General features: G+C 40.4%; 1 protein-coding gene across 2 annotated transcripts in view; it reads left to right on the top strand.

The window, feature by feature from the left end:
* Positions 1-26,202, top strand: part of LOC136864222 (uncharacterized) — a 198,433-nt gene that overhangs the window by 112,618 nt on the left and 59,613 nt on the right. For both annotated transcript variants that reach the window (XM_067140942.2, XM_067140943.2), the window contains exons 2-3: positions 8,987-9,027; positions 25,669-25,917. In XM_067140942.2, the coding sequence (XP_066997043.2) occupies positions 8,987-9,027; positions 25,669-25,917 (290 nt within the window). The remainder of the gene's footprint in view (positions 1-8,986; positions 9,028-25,668; positions 25,918-26,202) is intronic.

Below are 26,202 nucleotides of genomic sequence, written 5' to 3'. Positions count from 1 at the left end.
TAGCGAATCTAATCTAAAATGCACTCAAGTCAAGAGGCATTCAGTCTTTGTCTACATGCTGAAATAACCTTTTAGATACACAGTACCTGTTATCACCTTCTTAATAAAGGAAATGCTCGAGGAAATTTACTGCAACTGTCTTTAAAAACTTTTAAGTTCAATACCGGTATTTCATCTATTCGTGATATAATAGAGACACTGTACAGATTTCTATGTTTCTGTCAATGAGATTACGTATTTTGACAGACGATATTGATTAGAAACGCGGTAAGATCAAGTAATATAGACGTGAGCACTTCTCCTGATTCTTGCTTCGCCGGGCTGAGTGGCTCAGACGGTTAAGGCGTTGGCCTTCTGACCCCAACGTGGCAGGTTCGATCCTGGCTCAGTACGGTGGTATTTGAAGGTGCTCAAATACGTCAGCCTCGTGTCGGTAGATTTACTGGCACGTAAAAGAACTCCCGCGGGACTAAATTCCGGCACCTCGGCGTCTCCGAAGACAGAAAAAGTAGTTAGTGGGTCGTAAAGCAAATAACATTATTATTATTATTATTATTATTATTATTATTATTATTATTATTATTCTTGCTTCTCAAAAAATGAAATTTGGGTTCTATTAATTATCTTCCAATTCAAACAGCTGTGAATGCATTCATGCCATTTACGAGTTATACAATTATATATACATGAACTATAGATGCCCAGTTAAATTCTGCATGAGAAATAGTTGTTCATTTGTTTTTTGTTCAATATTTGGTGCCTAAATCCTCTAAATTCGAATACACTTGTATTTGGTTACGTTCATTTAAAGACCCAATATGGCGGCTCCGTAAGTAGCATTCGTGACTTGACCTCCCTAGACAGACCTTGGGAACTACCAGCTACCAACGGAGGCCGAGAAGATATGAGCGAGTACAGTGCCGGAATCACATAGGTAAAGGCTCCGATTTCCATTTCTAGACCAATTGGAGCGAATCCAAAAGAGGAATAAATTATGGTGGAATTTATCCAGTACATAGGACCTCTAACATGTAATAGTTGTGTAAATATTAAAGGAATGACGCATTTTTTGAATGTCCGTTGGGAAGAAAGTAGGTCGTCTCACAAAGAGATCTCAAGCACGGTGGAAGGGGAGACCCTTTAAATAAGGGAGTTCTGAAGCCTCCTCATTCCTCATAACCGATTCTAAAATGCTACGAGTCTTTGTGTGAATAGAGATACAGACAGTGAAGTGAATAGAGATCAGCAGTAATCGCAGTTACCATTGTAATTCTAGGGAAACAGACTAATTTTCCCGTGTCAGTTAAAATATTTTGATTACATCAGGACTGACTGTATTAGCTCTAAACCATTACAGTTCGTAGGGAAGTGGACTAATTTTTCCCTATTGACCACAAACTAGGTTCGAGAATCAGGATGTAACATCCCGTGTCGCGAATGTACTAAGCGAGTGTCAATGAACGATAACTAATCCGTTTATGTGCATAGCTGCAAAGGACCTTATCGTCACATCACTAACCTTAAGAAGACGGCATCACGAGAAGGTCAACGACGACCGGATGGAACCCAGGACTTCTTATATCGTCGTCTTTAGCCTCATGGAGGGCTATAGTCTCATGGACAGACCAGGGGGCCTGAGTTGACACATGAAATGGATAACAGATAAAGTGGATAAGGAAATAGCGTTTCGCATTCCATTGTTGTTTGTAAGCAATGTAAACAATAATTCAGTAACGCCGCTTAAGGTGAGTCCTTTATAGTGTACGGTACAGTAGATGGGACCGCGGTTCATATTTACTTGTGTATAGCCCTTTTGTTTTATTTGTGGAATGCCTTGTGGGGAAATATTTAGGATTGTTGTATTTACGTGACAGATCACCCTGTTTAGTTGTCTCAATTTTAGAAATTTTAGCCTACTGTACTCGAGAAAGTAGAATCATCTGACGTGAGGGGGCGAAAGCGCCTTCGTAGAGTACTGAACCGGGGACTCAGAGTTCAGGGGGCATCCATTTCAGTAAAGTCAGGATTATGTGTGGTACTTCAGCTGAAGCAGGCCGAGGCTGACGGAACGTTGCATATAGTAAGATCTTTGAACAACGGCTGATTGGTTCACGGATATACTTGGGAATCGAATGTGGGTTTTGTAGAATGGAAGTGCTGAGAATTGGATAAAATATGTCGATGGCGTGATTAATAGAATGATGAATGGTCCATTATAGAAATAATAACGTCTTAGTAAGTGAATCACAGACGCAAATACTGCGTAAAGATTTTTAACTGCATGTGAAAGCAGAAAATATTCTCGGCCCGAGTGGTTTTGAGCTAGTAGAATGAAAACGTTTCCGAGGATGGAACTCGGAGAGGAAACGAAAGAGAAGGGAAATATTTAAGTCTCCGATCGGATTGAAATCTGGCACGAATTCACTCGGATTGTTTTATTCAGCCACATCAAAGTTTGCTAAGAGCCTCCGTGGCTCAGGCGGCAGCGCGCCGGCCTCTCACCGCTGGGTTCCGTGGTACAAATCCCGGTCACTCCATGTGAGATGTGTGATGGACAAAGCAGAGGTGGGATATGTTTTTCTCCGGGTACTCCGGTTTTCCCTGTCATCTTTCATTCCAGCAACACTCTCCACCATCATTTCATTTCATCTGTCAGTCATTAATCATTGCCCCAGAGGAGTGCGACAGGCTTCGGCAGCCGGCACGATTTATATCCTCGCCGCAAGACGGGGGCTTCATTCACTCCATCCCTGACTCGGTCACTGACTGGAAAACAGGTTGTAGGTTTTTAATCAAAGTTTGCTCATTTGAGCATCGCACAGACAGGAGTGAGCGGCGGGAAGCAGGTAGAGGCGGCGTGGCCGACCAGCCCAGCAGACTTCGGTGGCCATGGCTCTACCATGGCGTTATAGCTCTACATTCGGGAGACGAAGAGGGACTGGTCTCCACCGTCGGCTGTCCTGAAAATGGTTTTCCATGGTTTTCCTTTATCCTGCACTAAGGCGAAAGCCGGGACAGTTCCTAGTATAGACCACGGCCGCGAGCCCCCTCACCTTCTCCGAGCATTTTCTTCACCGTATTAAATCTTCCGTCCGCCTCTGTGGTGTAGTGGTTAGCGTGATTAGCTGCCACCCCCGGAGGCCCGGGTTCGATTCCCGGCTCTGCCACGAAATTTGAAAAGTGGTACGAGGGCTGGAACGGGGTCCACTCAGCCTCGGGAGGTCAACTGAGTAGAGGTGGGTTCGATTCCCACCTCAGCCATCCTGGAAGTGGTTTTCCGTGGTTTCCCACTTCTCCTCCAGGCGAATGCCGGGATGGTACCTAACTTAAGGCCACGGCCGCTTCCTTCCCTCATCCTTGCCTATCCCTTCCAATCTTCCCATCCCTCCACAAGGCCCCTGTTCAGCATAGCAGGTGAGGCCGCCTGGGCGAGGTACTGGTTGTATCCCCCGACCAAGAGTCTGAAGCTCCAGGACACTGCCCTTGCGGCGGTAGAGGTGGGATCCCTCGCTAAGTCCGAGGGAAAAACCGAACCTGGAGGGTAAACAGATGATGATGATGATGATTAAATCTCCCTGGCCTGAGAGAGGGCATCATCATCTAAGAGGCCCGCTGTACCCCTTCAGGGGAGGAATGAAATATTTTATAGTAGAAATAAATCTGTTTTAGTAATGTTATTGTTTTTACGTCCTACAAACTACTTTACGGTTTTCGGAGACGCCGAGGTGCCGGAATTTGTCCCACAGGAGTTCTTTTACGTGCCAGTAAATCTACTGATACGAGGCTGACGTATTTCAGTACCTTCAAATATCACTGGACTGAGCCAGGATCGAACCTGTCAAGTTGGGGTCGGAATACCAGCACCTCAACCGTCTGAGCCACTCAGCGTGGCATCTGGCATTTATTTTTTAACCGGGCTATAATAATGTCAAAACGAACATTCAAAATGTTGGTTCAGAAATATGTTTTTTTTATATACCAGCCTCTCTTCCTTCGACATTTTAAAAGTGTTTTTTTTACATTAGAATTTGTTTATTTTCAAACTGTGGTCGAATAACCCCGTCTGTCTGCCAGAAATATGGCTGGCGACCTCCTCCTCCTCGTCCTCCTTCTTCTGCTTCTTCTTCAACAGATTTCCCACACCCTGATGAACTTGCAGGTGCAAATTGAGTCACACGTGTGGATTTGGCCCTGTACTGTGGTTAGATGCTTTTCCTGATAACAACCCTATCTATGTAGAGGGTTGCATTCACTATTGCATACTTATGTGGTGGTTGGTAATGTGGTGTTGTGCTGTGTGCATATGAAGAGGAGTGTTTAATTCCCGACTTGACTGAGAATTGAACCCAGGACCCTCTGAACTGATCGCCATACACACCAGAACAAGATGCAAGAGGTATTACATCAACGTTTTCCAAGAAAATTAGGCTCTAAATAACAGAAAGACTACTACTGCTTTTGCGTATCTCAAATAGTCCTTACCGAGCTTGATAGCTGCAGTCGCTTAAGTGCGGCCAGTATTCGGTAATCGGGGGATAGTGGGTTCGAACCCCACTGTCGGCAGCCCTGAAGATGGTTTTCCGTGGTTTCCCATTTTCACACCAGGCAAATGCTGGGGCTGTACCTTACTTAAGGGCACGGCCTCTTCCTTCCCATTCCTAGGACTTTCCTATCCCATAGTCTCCATAAGACGTATCTGTGTCGGTGTGACGTAAAGCAAATAGCAAATAGTCCTTAAAAAGGCTTTGGGTTCTTCCACTTTTTCAATTTCTGAACAATGAGTTTTTGTAATCTATCACGTAATTTTATGGCTGATTAAGTCTCAAATAGAGACGAAACTTGTCCCAAAATATATTTAATATGTTTTTATATTAAATAGTTTTTCACTTGTAAATTTATGTGTATTGATTGGGTGGACCAAAACTTAACATTGTTTCTTAGTTTTAGCTGTATCAATATGGATATATATCATCATCATCATCATCATCTGTTTACCCTCCAGGTTCGGCTTTTCCCTCGGACTCAGCGAGGGATCCCACCTCTACCGCCTCAAGGGCAGTGTCCTGGAGCTTCAGACTCTTGGTCGGGGGATACAACTGGGGAGTATGACCAGTACCTCGCCCAGGCGGCCTCACCTGCTATGGTGAACAGGGGCCTTGTAGGGGGATGGGAAGATTGGAAGGGAGAGGCAAGGATGAGGGAAGGAAGCGGCCGTGGCCTTAAGTTAGGTACCATCCCGGCATTCGCCTGGAGGTGAAGTGGGAAACCACGGAAAACCACTTCGAGGATGGCTGAGGTGGGAATCGAACCCACCTCTACTCAGTTGACCTCCCGAGGCTGAGTGGACCCCGTTCCAGCCCTCGTACTACTTTTCAAATTTCGTGGCAGAGCCGGGAATCGAACCCGGACCTCCGGGGGTGGCAGCTAATCACGCTAACTTCTATACCACAGAGGCGGCCATATATATCATGAAGTTTGTAAATTGTACTAAATCTTCTCAGGCCGGTGTTGTTATTATTATTATTATTATTATTATTATTATTATTATTATTATTATTATTATTATTATTATTATTATTATTATTATTAGCATTAAATAATAATTCTGAACAATGTACAGACAAAACTCTTATTCTGTATGTATGTATGTATGTATGTATGTATGTATGTATGTATGTATGTATGTATGTATGTATGTATGTATGTATGTATGTATGTATGTATGTATGTATGCAGATTTAAACCAAAGAAACCACAAACCACAACTTAATGATGATGATGATGATGATGATGATGATGATGATGATGATGATGATGATGATAGGGAAGAAGGATGACGACTGGAGGGTTATTGGAGATTTAAATGAGACTAATGGGTGGGTAGGAGATGGCTTTCACTTGAACCACCGTCTTACATATAAGTTAGGAAGTTTGTTTAAAAGGGTTATAGGGAGGTATATTCAGGGAAATGGGATGGATTAGGGAGCAGTGATAAGGGTACAGGGATCTGGACGTCAAGTAGGGATGACATAAAAATGTTAGTGTTGAACTGTATAAGTATTGTAAAGAAAGGAATATAATTAAGTAATTTAATAGAAATGAAATGAAATGAAATGAAATGAAATGAAATGAAATGACGTGTTGCCTCCAGAGGGGCCTGGTGGAGGTCTTTCGATTTGATGCATGTAGGCGACCTGCGCATCGTGATGAGGATGAAATTATGATGAAGACGGCATATACACCCAGTCCCCGTGCTAGGGGAATTAATCAATTATGGCTAAAATTCCCGACCCTGCCAGGAATCGAACCCACGACCCCTTTGACCATAGGCCAGCATGCTAACCATTTAGCCATAGAGCTGGACAATTGAAGAGAGATATATATATACTCACCAGATATTGTAATAGGACTTAAATCATGGCTGAGAAATAATATAATGGAAATTTCTCATGGAACTGGTGTGTTTATCGTAGAGACAGGATAGGAATGGTAGGAGGGTGAGTATTCATTCTGGTGAAAGAAGAATTTGTTAGATGACAAACATGAAATTTTAGGTGTAAGGCTCATCTCTAAAGATGATAGGCAACTTGTTGTTTTAGGAGTGCGTAGATCTAGAAAGTGTGACGCAGATGCTGATTTAGGATTATTTGATAACAAAATCAGCTACGTGGGAAATGATACAGAAAGGAACGTGATTGAAGCAGGTGATCTCAAATGACAAAATGTCAATTGGGAATGTATTGCAAATGACAGGAAGCATGACCAACAAATGGCAAATAGGTTAATCTGGGAAGGACAACTGAATCAGAAAGGGATGGAACCAATTAGAGGGAAAAATATTCTGGATGTGGTGCCGGTAAAACCAGATGAACACTATAGAGAGACTGAAGTAATAGATGGCATTAATGATCACAAAGCTGTTTTTGTCATAGTTAAAAATAAATGTGATAGAAAGGAAGACCGTAAAAGTAGGACTATTAGGCAGTACCATATGGCTGATAAGACAGGCATGAGGGAGTTTTTTAAAACTAATTATGATCAGTGGAAAATAGTACTATAAATAAAAATGTAAACAGACTGTGGGATGGGTTTAAAGCTACTGTTGAGGAATGTGAAAACAGGTTTGCACCGTTGAAGGTGGTAAGGAATGGTAAAGACCTGCTATATTATAACAGAGACTAAGAGACCTATAGTTTTCAGCAATGTAAGGGAACAGAGACATCAAATCCTTGTGGTTTTCAGCTGCAATCTTTCTGCCAACAGGATACAGCACTCCGCATTTTGTAAGTGTGAAATAAGCTCTGATGGGGTTGAAATCTGTTGATGTTTTGTATTTCTGAGGTCGTCCAGTACTTTTGTTCAAAACCTCAACTTCCTCCCAGAAAGCCAATGGAGAGTAGTTTTCATTAAATTGGATAATACCAGGCTTCCGGGCTTCACTGTTCATGACACAAATTTTGCAAAATTTCATCTTCTGCCCGGATGTGCACGTCTGTTTCTTAGCTAGATTTGAAGTTGCTGCTTGCAAATCTCAAAAATCTTCCTTGGTCATCTCTGCACATGGGAATGGTTCTCCGCTGGGGCCTTTTCCACCAGTCTGTACCAGTCCCCTCGAGTAAAGACATAGTCCATTTTCCTAATCACTTTATCAATAACACCAAAGTCACTGCCAGAAGGCAAAAAAGTATGTCCAGGAACCAATAAATAATGTTCTATGGAATCAAAAACTCCAGCCATTACAAGGACATAGTACTTAAGACACAACATATTATTCTTGTTTCTTTCCTTTAAGTCTTGCACGTTTTCTAGATTTCTCATGACTACTAGGCACAGAATCATCTTCACATCAGCAATTATGTCTTTAAAAGTAGGAAAGATCACAATATGAGGATAAAGTTGGAATTCAAGAGGACAAATTGGGGCAAATATTCGTTTATAGGAAGGGGAGTTAGGGATGGGAATAACTAACCAAGGGAGATGTTCAATAAATTTCCAATTTCTTTGCAATCATTTAAGAAAAGGCTAGAAAAAACAACATATAGGGAATCTGCCACCAGGGCGACTGCCCTAAATGTAGATCAGTAGTGATTGATGATTTTTTAAAACACTAAAACATGTGACAGCAAGCGTGTGTACTATTGGCTACCACTAACTGATGTAATGATTCCGCTTGGCTTAGCTCCCTCTCGCACTGCAAGATTGTGATAGAGATTTTCTAAAATCTTTCTTTTGTACTGTGGGAGAGTAAAAGTGGATAATAATTATTTATATATTGTGGGATAATACAGTAAATATATAATAGTGATATCCAAATATGTCAATAAATCATTTTTTAACAATTTGTGTGTTAGCTTCCTCTTGCATTCTAGTAAACAATTAGTAACTGAATGAAAAATAAAATGAATTTTATGTTTGGGATGGATGATACATTCAAGCCTGAATAAAAGAGAATGTTTATTGATTTATTAGCTGGGCATTTTCAGCAACTATAAAGAAACAGGCGCCTTGAGTGGAGTACAAAAAACCAAACAAACATATAATTAGGAAGAAAGTATATATAGTGTATATCTATAACATGGCACTGTCCTTTAATTCAACTAGAATAAAGACGTGATTTTGAGGATGGTCCAGTACCCTTGTCTCCCTAGTCCATCTACAGCATTTACTGTGAATAGTGATTTAAGACACTGAACTCTTCTGTTGGATGAGAACTATCCCCACAACATTACATTTAGAGTTTTTGGTAATTATATGAAAGGAACTTACTCCAGATAATCGGCCATTGCCATCTGTAGAACTGAATCGTTTGTTAATTGACACTATTCTGCAGACATAGGTAGGTTATTGTCTGCATCAATAATAGCATAAGTAATCATGTGCATCTAATGGATCATTAAGTTCTAGCTCTTCATGGATCTTCTTGCTGTTTAAATGAAATAATCATTGCATTTTAACGTAATTAGTTGAATTTTTCTTCCATTTATAGATCGAGCTACAGCTGCCTTAGCATTGCTGCTTCTGTCAATGGTAAGTACTTGTGCAACTTATTGGCAGGTAATTTTTCTGACTAGTATTACAATTTCACAAATAGGTGAGAAGATTATGTAAAGATTGTAGTAGAAGATTGTATACAACCATTAAATATAATGGAAGTTTGAAGTCCGGCAATATAGTTAATATTCTAAAAATTCTTGTGAATGTTACCTAAATATAAATTGACATTACCGATTTCTCTACAAATTATAGTCCATAGCTAAACATGCTGAGCACCAGTGCTATGTACCTAGGTAGAACAGACACTAAAAATAAAACAAAGATAATTAGAGTAGGTGAAACATTATCTGTTCCTGTAATGATTAAGAAGGTCCCCTGCAAGGCAGTGTTATTGGCCCTTTATATTTTTTTATGTATATAAATGGCACGGCCCCATGGTGTAGGGACAGCGTGCCAGCCTCTTACCCGGAGGCCCCGGGTACGATTCCCAGCCACGTCAGGGATTTTTACCTGGACCTGAGGGCTTGTTCGAGGTGCACTCAGACTACGTGATTAGAATTGAGGAGCTGTCTGACGGTGAGATAGCGGCCCTGGTCTAGAAAGTCAAGAAAACAGCCGAGAGGATTCATCGTGCTGACCACACGACACCTCGTAATCTGCAGACTTTCAGGCTGAGCAGCGGTCGCTTGGTAGGCCAAGGCCCTACAAGGGCTGTAGTGCCATGGAGTTTGGTTTGGTTTGGTTTGGTTTAGTTTGGTTTGGTTATGTATATAAATGATATGAGTAAAGAACTGGAATCACAGATAAGGCTTTCTTTGCAGATATCATTTTTATCTATAGAGTAGTCAGTAAGTTAGAGGATTGTGAGCAATTGCAAAGAGACCTCAACAATGTTGTGAAAGTGACAGCAGACAATGGTATGATGGTAAATGGGATGAAAAGTCATGTTGTAAGTTTCACCAAAAGGAAAAATCCTATCAGTTTTAATTACTGTGTCGATGGGGTGAAAGTTTCCTACCTCATGGGAATTGTTGTAAGTACTAAAGTAAGAACTTCCTTGGGGTTACCACATTAACGAGGTTGTAAATAAAGGTTACAGATCTCTTCATATGGTTATGAGAATATTTAGTGATTATAGTAAGGATGCAAAGGTGAGAGCATATAAGTCTGGTCAAATTCAAATTAGAGGATGGTTCCAGTGAATCAGACCCCACACCAGGATTACTTGACACAAGAACTGGAAAAGATCCAAAGGAAAGCAACATGATTTGTTCTGGGTGATTTCTGAGAAAGGAGTAGTGTTGCAAATTTTGGGCTTGGGAGTAGTGCTGTAAGGAAGGCACTGGCACCGTGCTTTGACACCGGTGCCAGAGACGGCATGTTAGGCACGGTGCCACGATTTAAAATGAACCAGTGCCAGTGGCACTGCCATAAAAATAAATCTCTGAAACGTTTACAAGAATAAAAAGTTTTGTGACTTGAATATTGACTTTATTTATACCGTTAGTAAGGACAAGAACACACATCAATCAAGTCTGCTTTTCCATGAGTACATCGAACAGTATGGCGGGCACTGGCAGCTGGCACTGTTGCCAAACAAAGCACTATTGTGTGTGGCCATGTGACTGCCTCGTGCCAATGGCACGGCACGTACAGGCCAGTGCTTTTCAGATCCGCGCTGGTGTCAGTGGCAGTGCGCCAGGACAGATTGCTGCTACAGTACTGGTCACCCCGTCCTACTGAGTGCTGCTGGACCGTGCCACGCTATGCTTATTCTCTTTCGTTATATTATCGATTGTCTTTAATTCCGTGTCAATGGCAGTTAGACGAAAATCTAGCCCTTTGTGGAGCTATTTCACTCCAGATGATAAAAACCAGTACATAGCAGTGTGAGATATTTGTAAATTTTGTATATCGTTCAAATCGATGATAACATGTTTAAAATGGCATATGCTTCGTCGTACCTGGAAGACCCCTTAATAGCTAGGCAGGCAGATCCGTTAAAATGGAGGTTGGGAAGAAAACTTCAGTATCCCAACCTTTACTATTTAGCTGTCCGGAAGTTGTGTGTTGTAGCAACATCCGCGCCTGCCGAAGGTGTGTTTTCGAACGCTGGTCAAATTTTCACTAACAGACTGTCAGCGAATGAAGTGAAATAATACTGTTCTTGAATGTGAATAGAAAACTTATTTGAGGGTTATTTTGTAGTATTTTGCATGTAAATTTTAACTAACAGACAAAACAGACTGCCAGCGAATAAAGTGAAAAAAATACTGTTCTTGAATTTGAATGGAAAACTTATTTGAGGGTTATTTTGTAGTATTTTGCATGTAAATATAAATATAAGTTACAGTATATCTATGGGGTAGTTCCTGTTTTTGTCAATACATGAATCATAACCGTTTTTATATGAGTCCAATGAATAAGCAGTCATCGTGGCACTGACAGTGCCGCGGCACCGGTGTTTTGGCGCGGTGACGCGTTTGGCACTGGCACTGTGCACACCAGTGTCAGCAGAGACACTGGAATTTGCATCACTACTTGGGAGTAAGGAGACAAGATGCCCGACTACACGGTATGTAATACCAATATAAATGGTCCGTTATTGGACATTATAAATTTTCCAGCTAGCTCATTCTTGGTTGCCAGCGTTTCGCCCTCGTGTGCTAGGGTGGGCTCATCAGTTGGTACCTAGCACACCTACCAATACGCTGGCTAGTGCATACCGTGGAGGCCACTGCGTAGGCTAACTGGAGCCACCGGCAGTGCCAATGCACTAAGAGACTTTGTCTCATCACTAAAAATTGATGCCTGCTTGGCCATCAGATGATATAGATGTTGATTCCCATAGGGAATCTGAAATATTTGTCCTGAATGAGCAAATTTATAATACCAATATAAATGGTCCGTTATTGGACATTATAAATTTTCCAGCTAGCTCATTCTTGGTTGCCAGCGTTTCGCCCTCGTGTGCTAGGGTGGGCTCATCAGTTGGTACCTAGCACACCTACCAATACGCTGGCTAGTGCATACCGTGGAGGCCACTGCGTAGGCTAACTGGAGCCACCGGCAGTGCCAATGCACTAAGAGACTTTGTCTCATCACTAAAAATTGATGCCTGCTTGGCCATCAGATGATATAGATGTTGATTCCCATAGGGAATCTGAAATATTTGTCCTGAATGAGCAAATTTATAATACCAATATAAATGGTCCGTTATTGGACATTATAAATTTTCCAGCTAGCTCATTCTTGGTTGCCAGCGTTTCGCCCTCGTGTGCTAGGGTGGGCTCATCAGTTGGTACCTAGCACACCTACCAATACGCTGGCTAGTGCATACCGTGGAGGCCACTGCGTAGGCTAACTGGAGCCACCGGCAGTGCCAATGCACTAAGAGACTTTGTCTCATCACTAAAAATTGATGCCTGCTTGGCCATCAGATGATATAGATGTTGATTCCCATAGGGAATCTGAAATATTTGTCCTGAATGAGCAAATTTATAATACCAATATAAATGGTCCGTTATTGGACATTATAAATTTTCCAGCTAGCTCATTCTTGGTTGCCAGCGTTTCGCCAATGTCCAATAACGGACCATTTATATTGGTATTATAAATTTGCTCATTCAGGACAAATATTTCAGATTCCCTATGGGAATCAACATCTATATCATCTGATGGCCAAGCAGGCATCAATTTTTAGTGATGAGACAAAGTCTCTTAGTGCATTGGCACTGCCGGTGGCTCCAGTTAGCCTACGCAGTGGCCTCCACGGTATGCACTAGCCAGCGTATTGGTAGGTGTGCTAGGTACCAACTGATGAGCCCACCCTAGCACACGAGGGCGAAACGCTGGCAACCAAGAATGAGCTAGCTGGAAAATTTATAATGTCCAATAACGGACCATTTATATTGGTATTATAAATTTGCTCATTCAGGACAAATATTTCAGATTCCCTATGGGAATCAACATCTATATCATCTGATGGCCAAGCAGGCATCAATTTTTAGTGATGAGACAAAGTCTCTTAGTGCATTGGCACTGCCGGTGGCTCCAGTTAGCCTACGCAGTGGCCTCCACGGTATGCACTAGCCAGCGTATTGGTAGGTGTGCTAGGTACCAACTGATGAGCCCACCCTAGCACACGAGGGCGAAACGCTGGCAACCAAGAATGAGCTAGCTGGAAAATTTATAATGTCCAATAACGGACCATTTATATTGGTATTATAAATTTGCTCATTCAGGACAAATATTTCAGATTCCCTATGGGAATCAACATCTATATCATCTGATGGCCAAGCAGGCATCAATTTTTAGTGATGAGACAAAGTCTCTTAGTGCATTGGCACTGCCGGTGGCTCCAGTTAGCCTACGCAGTGGCCTCCACGGTATGCACTAGCCAGCGTATTGGTAGGTGTGCTAGGTACCAACTGATGAGCCCACCCTAGCACACGAGGGCGAAACGCTGGCAACCAAGAATGAGCTAGCTGGAAAATTTATAATGTCCAATAACGGACCATTTATATTGGTATTATAAATTTGCTCATTCAGGACAAATATTTCAGATTCCCTATGGGAATCAACATCTATATCATATACACGGTATGTTTCGAGCTGTCATAGGTGAGTTGGCGTGGAATGACATAATTAGAAAAATAAGCTTGAGTAGAGCTTTATAAGTAGGAAGGATCATAATATGAAGATAAAATTGGAATTCAAGATGACAGATTGGGGAAAAATATTCATTTATAGGTTGATAAATTTCCAAGTTTGTTGAAAAATACACTGACTGACAGAGCAAATGCAACACCAAGAAGGAGTGGTTCGAAAGGGATGAAAGTTGGGGAAAAAACAGAGACGGCATGGACGAATAATTGATGTTTATTTCAAACCGATATGCAGGTTACACAATGCGCACGGCATCGACTCAGTAGGATGTAGGACCACCGCGAGCGGCGATGCACGCAGAAACACGTCGATGTACAGAGTCAATAAGAGTGCGGATGGTGTCCTGAGGGACGGTTCTCCATTCTCTGTCAACCACTTGCCACAGTTGGTCGTCCGTACGAGGCTGGGGCTGAGTTTGCAAACGGCGTCCAATGAGATCCCACACGTGTTCGATTGGTGAGAGATCCGGAGAGTACGCTGGCCACGGAAGCATCTGTACACCTCGTAGAGCCTGTTGGGAGATGCGAGCAGTGTGTGGGCGGGCATTATCCTGCTGAAACAGAGCATTGGGCAGCCCCTGAAGGTACGGGAGTGCCACCGGCCGCAGCACATGCTGCACGTAGCGGTGGGCAATTAACGTGCCTTGAACACGCACTAGAGGTGACGTGTAATCATAAGCAATAGCGCCCCAAACCATGATGCCGCGTTGTCTAGCGGTAGGGCGCTCCACAGTTACTGCCGGATTTGACCTTTCTCCACGCCGACGCCACACTCGTCTGCGGTGACTACCACTGACAGAACAGAAGCGTGACTCATCGGAGAACACGACGTTCCACCATTCCCTCATCCAAGTTGCTCTAGCCCGGCACCATGCCAGGCGTGCACGTCTATGCTGTGGAGTCAATGGTAGTCTTCTGAGCGGACGCCGGGAGTGCAGGCCTCCTTCAACCAATCGACGGGAAATTGTTCTGGTCGATATTGGAACAGCCAGGGTGTCTTGCACATGCTGAAGAATGGCGGTTGACGTGGCGTGCGGGGCTGCCACCGCTTGGCGGCGGATGCGCCGATCCTCGCGTGCTGACGTCACTCGGGCTGCGCCTGGACCCCTCGCACGTGCCACATGTCCCTGCGCCAACCATCTTCGCCACAGGCGCTGCACCGTGGACACATCCCTATGGGTATCGGCTGCGATTTGACGAAGCGACCAACCTGCACTTCTCAGCCCGATCACCATACCCCTCGTAAAGTCGTCTGTCTGCTGGAAATGCCTCCGTTGACGGCGGCCTGGCATTCTTAGCTATACACGTGTCCTGTGGCACACGACAACACGTTCTACAATGACTGTCGGCTGAGAAATCACGGTACGAATTGGGCCATTCGCCAACGCCGTGTCCCATTTATCGTTCGCTACGTGCGCAGCACAGTGGCGCATTTCACATCATGAGCATACCTCAGTGACATCAGTCTACCCTGCAATTGGCATAAAGTTCTGACCACTCCTTCTTGGTGTTGCATTTGCTCTGTCAGTCAGTGTATTTAAGAAAAGGCTAGGTAAACAATTATAAATAAATGTAAATATGAAATAAACAATTGATAGGGAATATGCTACATGGGCAACCGCCCAAAATGCAGATCATTGATTGATTGATTGATTGATTGATTATCTGTGTGGGCTGTAGCTGCAAGTATTGATTGAAATGCAGTTACATTACAACATGCATGGCAGTTCTGTCAGATGAAGGGATACATGCTCGGAGACCTCGGACAGGACCAATCCAACTGACAACAGTTGCAAGGTGATCACTACATCATTTGGAAGTCCCAGATAGACCCCTGAGCAACACAACAGAAATTCGAGCTACTATGGCACCACACGTTACGTGACAAACGATTGGCAATAATTGTATGCAACTGGCTTTCGATCCCATATCTCTGCAGCAAGTGTCCCACTGACCGCACAACATAGACCTGTAAGGCTCTCCTGGTTAATGAAGTGAGTTGGCCATGTGCTTAGGGGTGTACAGCTGAGAGCTTGCATTCGGGAGATAGTGGGTTCGAACCCCACTGTTGGCAGCCCTGAAGGTGATTTTCCGTGGTTTCCCATCTTCACACCAGGCAAATCCTGGGGCTGTACCTTAATTAAGGTCACGGCCGCTTCCTTCCCAATTCTAGCCCTTTCCTATCCTATCATCATCATAAGACCTATCTGTGTCGGTGCAACATAAAGCCAATTTACAGGTATTACAAGTAACAACCCTCATTATTGTTCCATATTGAAGATGACGCTAGGCATAGAATCTCAAGGATAATTTAATAAAAGCACCTATTCAATACTTTCCACGTTTAATGTGGTTTGAATCTACATGAATTTATGTAGACTTATCAGGTCAGGTACATGTTTAACCCATTATTTGGGCATCTTCAGCCTGTAGACAACCTTAAGGTCAAGGTTTGGGACCTTTTTATTATCCTGGCATGTTAGTCTTAAGAGATTATTAATGTTCGTATATTATCCTATATATGGTTAAATGGTGGTTTTATTAAATTATCCTTAAGATTATATGCCTAAAGCCAATTGTAAAAAAAAAAAAAAAAAAAAGGAGAGGAAAAAGAGCAGCATTCAGTTTTACTGTTGCTGATATAATGTACTTAATGGTTACTACTATATTTGATTATTTTTGTTGTTGTTGCTAGTAGCTTTACGTCGCACCGACACAGATAGGTCATATGGCACCGATGGAGTAGGAAAGGGCTAGGAGTTGGAAGGAAGTGGCCATGGCCTTCATTAAGGTACAGCTCCAGCATTTGCCTGGGATTCGAACCCACTATCTCCCGAATATATTTGATTCTTGGAGGTTGATGTCCTTTATATAGTGATGATAAAGTTATAGAGAAACAATTTCAATTCCCTCTCTTCACAGGCAAATAAATTATTGCATTGCTTACCTTTACGTTTACCTTTCCAGAAAAAGGAACTTCCTCATATTTAATATTATCAGCAAAGTGGATAGATATGAAACTAGCTAGAAGATAAGGAACACTTTTAAAATACTTTCCTTTATTAGGAACCCACCTCTTGCCCTTGCAGTCAGGAGGATGAAACTTTCAATAAATGTATGGATTTGTGGACTGCCTGGTTAGTGAGTTGATTGCACAGAATTATAAAGCATTATGTATTTATTTATTTATTTATTTATTTATTTATTTATTTATTTATTTGTTTGTTTGTTTGTTTGTTTGTTTGTTTGTTTGTTTGTTTGTTCGTTTGTTTGCCTTTAGCAGCGGCAAAATTACGGTTCATGGCCCTCTCTTACACTTAACGACATAAATCACAAATTAATATGTAAGTTATATTAAAGAGATGTGTAGTACCTGCAACTTTTTGTGATTGCTGGTGTTACGGGGTGAGAAGTAGGGAGGGAGAACTCCTGGCTCCGGTAATACCGGTAATACTGCCGACTGAATAGAAATGAAATCTGAAATGAATCAATAGTATAATCAATCGATATGAATTTTCTAAAACTTCATTATCTTCAGCCAACAACTGTGTCACACACACATTATATAACATTTCTCAATGGGAATCTTGTTCCTAACATGAATTCTATAGTTTAGCTTTGCTGTGTAAGCAACAACAGTACTAGTACGTAACATGTGCGCCAGATGTATCACAGCAACGCATAAGCGATTCATAGTTTTTTTTTTTGCTAGTGGCTTTACGTCGCACCGACACAGATAGGTCTTATGGCGACGACAGGATAGGAAAGGCCTAGGAGTTGGAAGTAAGCGGCCGTGGCCTTAATTAAGGTACAGCCCCAGCATTTGCCTGGTGTGAAAATGGGAAACCACGGAAAACCATCTTCAGGGCTGCCGATAGTGGGATTCGAACCTACTATCTCCCGGATGCAAGCTCTCAGCCGCACGCCTCTACGCGCACGGCCAACTCGCCCGGTAGTTTGTGTTTCAAAGGTTGCCAATTCGAATCTCGAAGATAACCGAGGTCTACCGATTCAGCACTAGGGTGTCCATGTATCACAAAAAGTTGCGCGTACTATACTTTTCTATTATAAAATCAAGTATAACTAACCTAAATAACACATATGGAGAACATATCAAGAAGAATGAAAGCAAAGGTCAACAAATAAAAACAAGATAAAAATCTGGAACTTAAAAGTAAAAAAGAATGAGAAAAAGTCATAACAAAAAAGTTACATACAAACTGAAAAATATAAGCAGTGCATAAACAGAACACAATACATAATAAAATAATGGAAATACAAGTATGGCCATAAACAGTTATCTATGTACATGAGTTAAAAGCTAAATATTATGTACATTTACTCTTTAACAATAAAAATATAATAATAATCTAATATTAATTATAAGAACAACTGTGTTCTTCAGCTGTACAGAAAAATGCCCATGTTACTAGCCTACCTACCACAATCACACAACCTAATCATACGTCACCAATCACACAAAACAATCAGCGGTATTCAACAGGTAATCTCTGCATGCAGTTTTAAATTTGTTAAGTGCCAGATCTAGTGTTACAATTATGGAATGAGGAAAATAAATGGAGTTTTGAAGAAATGTATTTGGGTAGATTTTACTTCAGGGTTTGATAAAGCAACGTAAGTATGTGAAACTTTCGTTGCCTTTCGGGTTACAGCCAGGAAGGATCTGTGTAGCTAGGGTTTGTGTAAGCATCATAACTCAAGCTAAAAGCAAATCGAAGACCAGAGTTCAATGCTTGTTGAAGTTTTGTAGTTTGTTCACGGGTTGCATCAACGAGGTCAATGTAGCAATAATCAAGTATTGGTAGTATCATTGTCTGGAGCAGTTTTATCTTGACGTCTTGTGGCAAAATGTCCTTATGTCATTTTTAGAGGGTGTAGTGTCGCGTACATCTTTCTACATGTATTTCTTACGTGTACAGACCAGTCAGAGTCATACCTAGTTCTTCACTTCCTTACTGAACAGGATTACGGTTGCATTTAATGTCATCGGACGAAAAGTATAATTTTTACACATGGCATTTAATCATTTCTGAGATCTGATTAAAATTGCTTGAGTATTTTTAAGGGTTAAGAAGGTGAGAGTTTTCACTGGAGTACACACTGAGTTCTTTTTTTTTTGTTGCTATTTTGCTTTACGTCGCACCGACACAGATATGTCTTATGGCGACGATGGGATAGGAATAGGCCTAGGAATTGGAAGGAAGCAGCCGTAGCCTTAATTAAGGTACAGCCCCGGCATTTGCCTGGTGTGAAAACGGTAAACCACGGAAAACCATCTTCAGGGCTGCCGACAGTGGGGCTCGAACCCACTATCTCCCGATTACTGGATACTGGCCGCACTTAAGCGACTGCAGCTATCGAGCTCGGTGACTGAGTTGTTCAAGGTCAGAGTTAATATCTCTTATTGCATTTGATATATCTTTTATATTAATGTGGCAGTACATTTGGAGGTCATCAGGAAAAAAGCTACTTTATGTTGGGGGATATATCATTAATATACAGGGCAGACAGGAGAGGACCAAGTACAGAACCGTGTGGAGCTCCTGCCTTCCTGACCTGCCACTGTGAAGTACTGCAGCAGATCCAGAAGGGAGTGAGAGTGAAGGTATTCCTATATTTCAACATGTACCAATCATTCTAGTGCTTTGGAGAGGGCAGGAAGAATAGAAATTTGACAGTAATCGGATAGAAGTTTCGAACCTGGGTTCTTAGGAAGTGGGATGACATCAGGTAACTTCCAAATTGTTGGTAGTGAGCCATTCTTCAGACAATAATGATAAAGATATGGATGAGAATGGGGAGAACAGCACCAATAATATTGTGTATAAAAGTGATGGGAAAATCATCACCCGACTCACCCTGGGTTTAATAGTGTACAAGACTTTCTTAACTTCATTAGTGCTGACTACGAAAGGCAAAACAGGGGCAATTTTGAGGGACAAGTGGTGGGCCATTATCTGTTTGCCGTCTGTTAAGGGGATCAGACTGAATCCTGTCTTCCGTGAAATATGTGTTCAGCTCATCAAGTGGAATGTCGGGTACCTGGTACTTTTCCCTCGTTCTACCTATGCCCATTGCTCGGAGATGCTACCAGGCATTAGCTGTATTTAACTTACTTACTGATTTGCTTTCTTTTTTTTTTTTTTTTTTTTTTTTTTTTTTTTTTTTTTTTTTTTCTCGTCGCACCGACACAGATAGGTCTTAGGTGACGATGGGATGGAGAGGTCTAGGATTGGGAAGGAAGTGGCCGTGGCCTTAATTAAGGTACAGCCCCAGTATTTGCCTGGTTTGAAAATGGGAAACCACAGAAAACCATCTTCAGGGCTGCCAACAGTGGGATTCAAACCCACTATCTCCCGGATGCAAGCTCACAGTTGCGTGACTTTAACCGCATGGCCAACTCAACCAGTTTACTGATTTGCAAACATATTTAAATTTAAGATTACATATCATTTGTTTAGTTTTATTTCTAATTATTCTGTAATGTTCATAGTCAGTCTGGTCAAAAGTACATTTGAGCGTCGAAAAAGAGCATCACCCTGAGATATCATGTTTTTAACCTCAGAGGAAAGCCATGGATTAGATTTCCGGGGCACTCTAATCTGGCTCTTCGGTGCATGTTTGTTATATAGACTATGCATTAATGAATTAAATTTACTAATTTTTGTGTCATTATCATCTAGATTAAAAATGTCATGCCATGGAAGACTGTAGGCATCATATCTTAACTGATTCACGTTGATATCTTTTAAATTCCTGCATGTTACATATCTATGTTTGTATATTGGAATACAAAGCGAGTAAGCAAGAAATATGAGGTCATGAGTGGACACAGGCAGTAGTGAAATTTGTTCAAGAGTACAACTCTCTGAGGGTTATTAGTCACTTTAAGATCAATTAAGGTACGTGAAATGTGGTTAGCAGTATACACATGGTTAGTCGGGTGAGAGGGAAGGACCGTCATATCATATGACAAAGCATTTGATTGTCTAAAACATTTGATAGGTGGATCATGGGAGACTACTGGCAAAAAGGAGCGCAATTGGACTAGACAAAAGAGTGACTGAATGAGTTGCCATATTTCTAGAAAATAGATCTCAGAGAATTAGAGTAGGCGAAGCTTTATCTGACCCTGTAATAATTAAGAGGGGAATTCCTCAAGGCAGTATTTTTGGACCTTTATGTTTTCTTATATATATAAATGACTAGCAAGATACCCGTGCTTCACTACGGTGTTATAATGAAATATATAATTGAATGCTTAAGGTTTTATATACAATCCACCGAAATTCGCGATTTAACACGTTTACCAAGAGAATCCGCTAAAATTCGTAATCTGACTCATTTTCTGAGAGACTACGCCAAAGTTCCTCCCATTTTTCAATCTTTCTTTCCAGCAATCGATTTCGTACTTCCCGGGCTAGCTCCAGGTATTCCACCTGGTCAGCTGGGTCCCTAAATCTTTGCCAGCTTTTCCTATAAGCATTTCTAATATTGATCAAATCCTTGAGGATATCCGGCGTGGTGTCGTCTCTGGTGCCTTGGCGGTACTGAACCCGCGGCCGAACTGCAATCGTAGTCATTACCCGGCCAGGGCCCGTTTTCAGCGCAGTCCGCACATTTTGACAACGGTTCATAACATTATGTTTATTATTAGGGTGGGTGATATTAGTTGAATTTAGGTTAATATTATTATTATTGTTGTTGTTGTTGTTGTTATTATTGATTGTCTGGAACCCACAGCAAGATGCAATACTGCTACTTGGCGGTAAATTACATCCTCTGCCATTGTCATTGCTGACAATGTAACCGGCACCATTGTCGCGCGTAGGCAAGTGCGCAAGATTTCTGGCGACACGAATTATATACTTCCGTGAATTATTGACCTTATTATAGAGGTGAACAATTGTACGGTCAATATCATTCATATCGTTTATTTCAAATGAGTTTAAATTTTTATTTATATGCCAGGAGAATCTACTGTAATCTAACTTTATGTACTCCACAGGAAAAGATGGTTCTTGAAAATGAACCCAGGAAAGATAAAAAATGATCTGTTTATGATAAAAATCAATTGGTCTCATCTCCTTTTACACCCCACTGCCGTTAAGTTGATTTACCCCCCCCCCCCCCTTCCACACACACCAAAAATAAAGAAGGCGTGTTTCCTTATGTTTAAAGGAGATTCCAAATACCAATGTTCACGTCTGTTACCTTCAGTTCTGACATATAAGTATCCCCATAAAAGGAATTCATTTTTTCACTTCCTTTCTCGCCCCCCCCTCCCCATGTGAATTTCCTGTTAAAAATACTCGTCTCTTTAATAGTAAAGGATCTTCTAAATACCAATTATCACGACTCTAACATCTTCAGTTTTTGAGATATGTGTCCACATAAAAGGAATTCAAGTCATTTTCACCCCCATCGCCCAAAATGATTTTGCCCCAAAACGCTCTTTTTCTTTGTTTTTAAAGGAGATCCAAATATCAGTTTTTACGTCTGTAACACCTTAAGTTTTTATTAGATGTAAGTATCCTCATACAATTAATTCAATTAATTTTTCACCTCCCGCCCCCTTCATTGGATTTTCCGAGAATACGTGTTTGTTTAATGTTAAAGCAGATTCCAAATACCAATTTTCACGTCTGCAAAGTCTTTCGTTTTTGAGATAATAGTATCCTCATACAAATAATTCAACTAATTTTTCAATTTTATCCTCCCTTTAGGTGGTTTTCCGAAAACAAAAAATACGTATTCCTTTAATTTTAAAGGAAATCCCAAATACCAAAATTTTATGTCTGTAACATCTTCAGCTTTTGGAATATCAGTATCCTAATTAAAAGAATTCAACCACATTTTCAGTCACTTTTACCCTTCAACCCAAGTGTTTTTTAGAAAAAAATACATGTTTCTTTACTTTCAATAGAGATAAAAGATACTATTTTTCACTTCAGTAACATGTTCAGTTTTTTAGATATATTGTAGAAATGCTCATTTTAAAATTTCACCCCCTTTTTAGTTCCCCCTAAGTGGAGTTTCCAAAAACAAATCATCTATATTTCTTTACTTTTACTGGAGATTCCAAATACCAATTTTTATGTCTGTAACATTTTACGTTTCTGAGATATACTGTAGATATAGCCTTTCTAAAAATTCACCCCAATTTTTCACTCCTGTTTAACCCCCATTAATTAGATTTCCCAAAAACAAAAAAATACATGTTTCCTTATTTTCATAGGAGATCCCAAATACCAATTTTCAGGTCCGTAATATCTTCAGTTTCTGAGATACAAATATCCTCATTATAGGCATTCAACTCCTTTTCCAACCTTTTCCACCCTTCCTATTGGGATTTTCCAGAAACAAAAAATATGTGTTTATTTTTAAAGGTGATTCTAAATACCAATGTTTACATCTATATACTTTAAAAGTTTTTTAGATATAGATACACTCATTTAAAAAATTCACCCCCTTTCCACCCCCTCATTAAATGGATTTTCCAAAAACAAAAAATGCACATTTCTTTATTTTTAAAGGATATCCCAAACACCAATTTTCAGGTCTTTAATATCTCCAGTTTCTGAGATATAGGTATCCTCGTTAAAGGCATTCAACCCCTCTTTCACCCCTTTTCACAGCTTCTACTGGGACTTTCCCAAAACAAAAAATACCTGTTTCTTTATTTTTAATGAAGATTTTACATATAAATTTTTACATCTGTAAACTTTCAATGTTTTGAGATATAAATACACTCATTTTAAAAATTCACCTCCCCCTTTTCACCCGCCCATTTATTGGATTTTCCAAAAACAAAAAAATAAGTGTTTATTTTTAAAAGAGATCGAAAGTACCAATTTTCAGGTCTGTAATGTATTTAGTTTCTGAGATATAAGTACTGGTATCCTGATTAAAGGCATTCAGCCCATTTTTCACCCTTTTTCACCCCTCCTATTGGGATTTTCTGAAAACAAAAAAATACGTGTTTCCTTGTTTTTAAAGAAGATTCTAAATACCGATTGTTTTCATCTGTACACTTTAAAAGCTTTGGGATATACATACACTCATTTTAAAAATTGACCCCCCTTTTCAAGCCCCCATTAATTGGATTTTCCAAAAACAAAAAATATCTTTCCTTATTTTTACAGAAGATTCTAAATACTAATTTTTACATATGTAAACTTTTAAAGTTTTGAGATATAGATACACTCATTTTAAAATTTTACCCCCCTTTTCATCCCCTTAGGGACAGAATATCCAAAAATCCTCTCTTAGCGAGCACCAACATCTTAATATGAATGTATCTCCAAAATTTCATTTCTTTATGCCCAGTAGTTTTGGCTCGGCGATGATGAATCAGTCAGTCAGTCAGTCAGGACAAGTTATTTTATATATATTTAGATATGAGTAAACAAGTGGAATCATAGGTAAGGCTTTTTGCGAATGATGTTATTCTGTATAGAGTAATAAATATGTTATAAGATTGTGAGCAACTGCAACGTGACCTCGATAATGCTGTGAGATGGACAGCAGGCAATGGTATGATGATAAACGGGGTTAAAAGTCAGGTTGTGAGTTTCACAAATAGGAAAAGTCCTCTCAGTTTTAATTACTGCGTTGATGGGGTGAAAGTTCCTTTTGGGGATCATTGTAAGTATCTAGGTGTTAATATAAGGAAAGATCATCATTGGGGTAATCACATAAATGGGATTGTAAATAAAGGGTACAGATCTCTGCACATGGTTATAAGGGTGTTTAGGGGTTGTAGTAAGGATGTTAAGGAGAGGGCATATCTCTGGTAAGACCCCCACTAGAGTATGGTTCCAGTGTATGGGACCCTCACCAGGATTACTTGATTCAAGAACTGGAAAAAATCCAAAGAAAATTAGCTCGATTTGTTCTGGGAGATTTCCGACAAAAGAGTAGCAAAAATGTTGCAAAGTTTGGGCTGGGAAGAATTGGGAGAAAGAAGACGAGCTGCTCGACTAAGTGGTATGTTCCTCAATCAATCACTACTGATCTGCATTTAGGGCAGTCGCCCTGGTGGCAGATTCCCTATCTGTTGTTTTCCTAGCCTTTTCTTAAATGATTGCAAAGAAATTGGAAATTTATTGAACATCTCCCTTGGTAAGTTATTCCAATCCTAACTCCCCTTCCTATAAATGAATATTTGCCCCATTTTGTCCTCTTGAATTCCAACTTTATCTTCATATTGTGATCTTTTTATGTTCATACGCTGGTGGTATATTAAAGAAATAAGTCTCTAATTCGGTGATATGAGATATTTTAGGTGGTCGATAAACTGTATTTTCTGTCCTGTAGCAATTACTTCAACGAACATAAATTCTGTCATCAGTAACTCACCGATTAATAAGGTGCATAGGACAAAGCTCTTGAAGTCATCCCTACAATAATGAATGAGGGAAACAACCAACTTTCACTGATATCTATCACATGGATGGAATTTTTGTTAAATATGCCTTTAATTACGTTGTTTATTTGAGTGAAAGTTACACCATTGATACTATGCTCTTATATCTTGTATTTGTTAAAGCTATATTTTATGTGATGTGAACTATCACATAGGATCACAAACTGAAAAAGAAAAGAGAAATCTGTTTAAGGATGAGCCAACAGACCTATTCTGTTTCCTGTATAGTTCAGTTTTTCTACTTGAACAGGATCCTAGGCTTTGATTGTTAGATAAAGTAGGTAATACAGTAAAAATTCCCCACTAAATGGTTGTCTGAGGCTCAAATATTTTGTGTTTGAAATGTAGGACACACAATTATAATCAGAGTAGAATATGTTTCCTATTCCAGGACCATGATAGACTTATCTGTAGGTCAACATTAAATTGGAGTATTTTATATGGAGATTCTGCTATGTTGTGTTAAGAAACAATAAATTTCACTTGAGTAAAAAGCATTTTGTAAACCTTACAGCAGGAAACTAATTTCTAACCTAAGGTATTTATATTAAATTTCAGACATTCATAACAACTGTTCTATGTGGAGACATGATGCGCAAGTCTATTGTGTTTGACAAGAAGACACCTGATGTATTTTACTGTCCACAACACAAGCCTACAGGTTTTGACAAAATGATTGTGCAAGCTCGACCTCTCCGAAAGTTGTGCGAGCATGAGGGCAAGCCACTCCCCGAAGACTACAAATCTGACTGCTATAATGACGTGGATGAGTCAGAATTTGCTTGCAAGGAGAAATATCGCATTATGGTGAGTAAGAGTGACATTTTTCTGCATCCTTGGTGAGCCACTACTGGCCATAAAGGCGTTATTATATCATTAAGTTGTATAGATAGAAATTTACAGGTTATTTTTACTCTCTGTTGACAACAGATGTCATGTATAAAAGTAATTTTTTTATGTGTGACATATATTATATAAACTATCCAAACAACATGGAAAAGGTATGAGTGTCTACTAATGATCATTGAAAATTATCTTCATGAATAAACCTGTATATGCAGTTTTTCCTACTTAAACATGACCTTAGGATAT

This window comes from Anabrus simplex, chromosome 2, assembly GCF_040414725.1.
Source record: "Anabrus simplex isolate iqAnaSimp1 chromosome 2, ASM4041472v1, whole genome shotgun sequence".
NCBI classification, from domain to species: Eukaryota; Metazoa; Arthropoda; class Insecta; order Orthoptera; family Tettigoniidae; genus Anabrus; species Anabrus simplex.
Note: the sequence above shows the minus strand (reverse complement) of the source record. Positions and strands in the feature narration are given on the sequence as shown.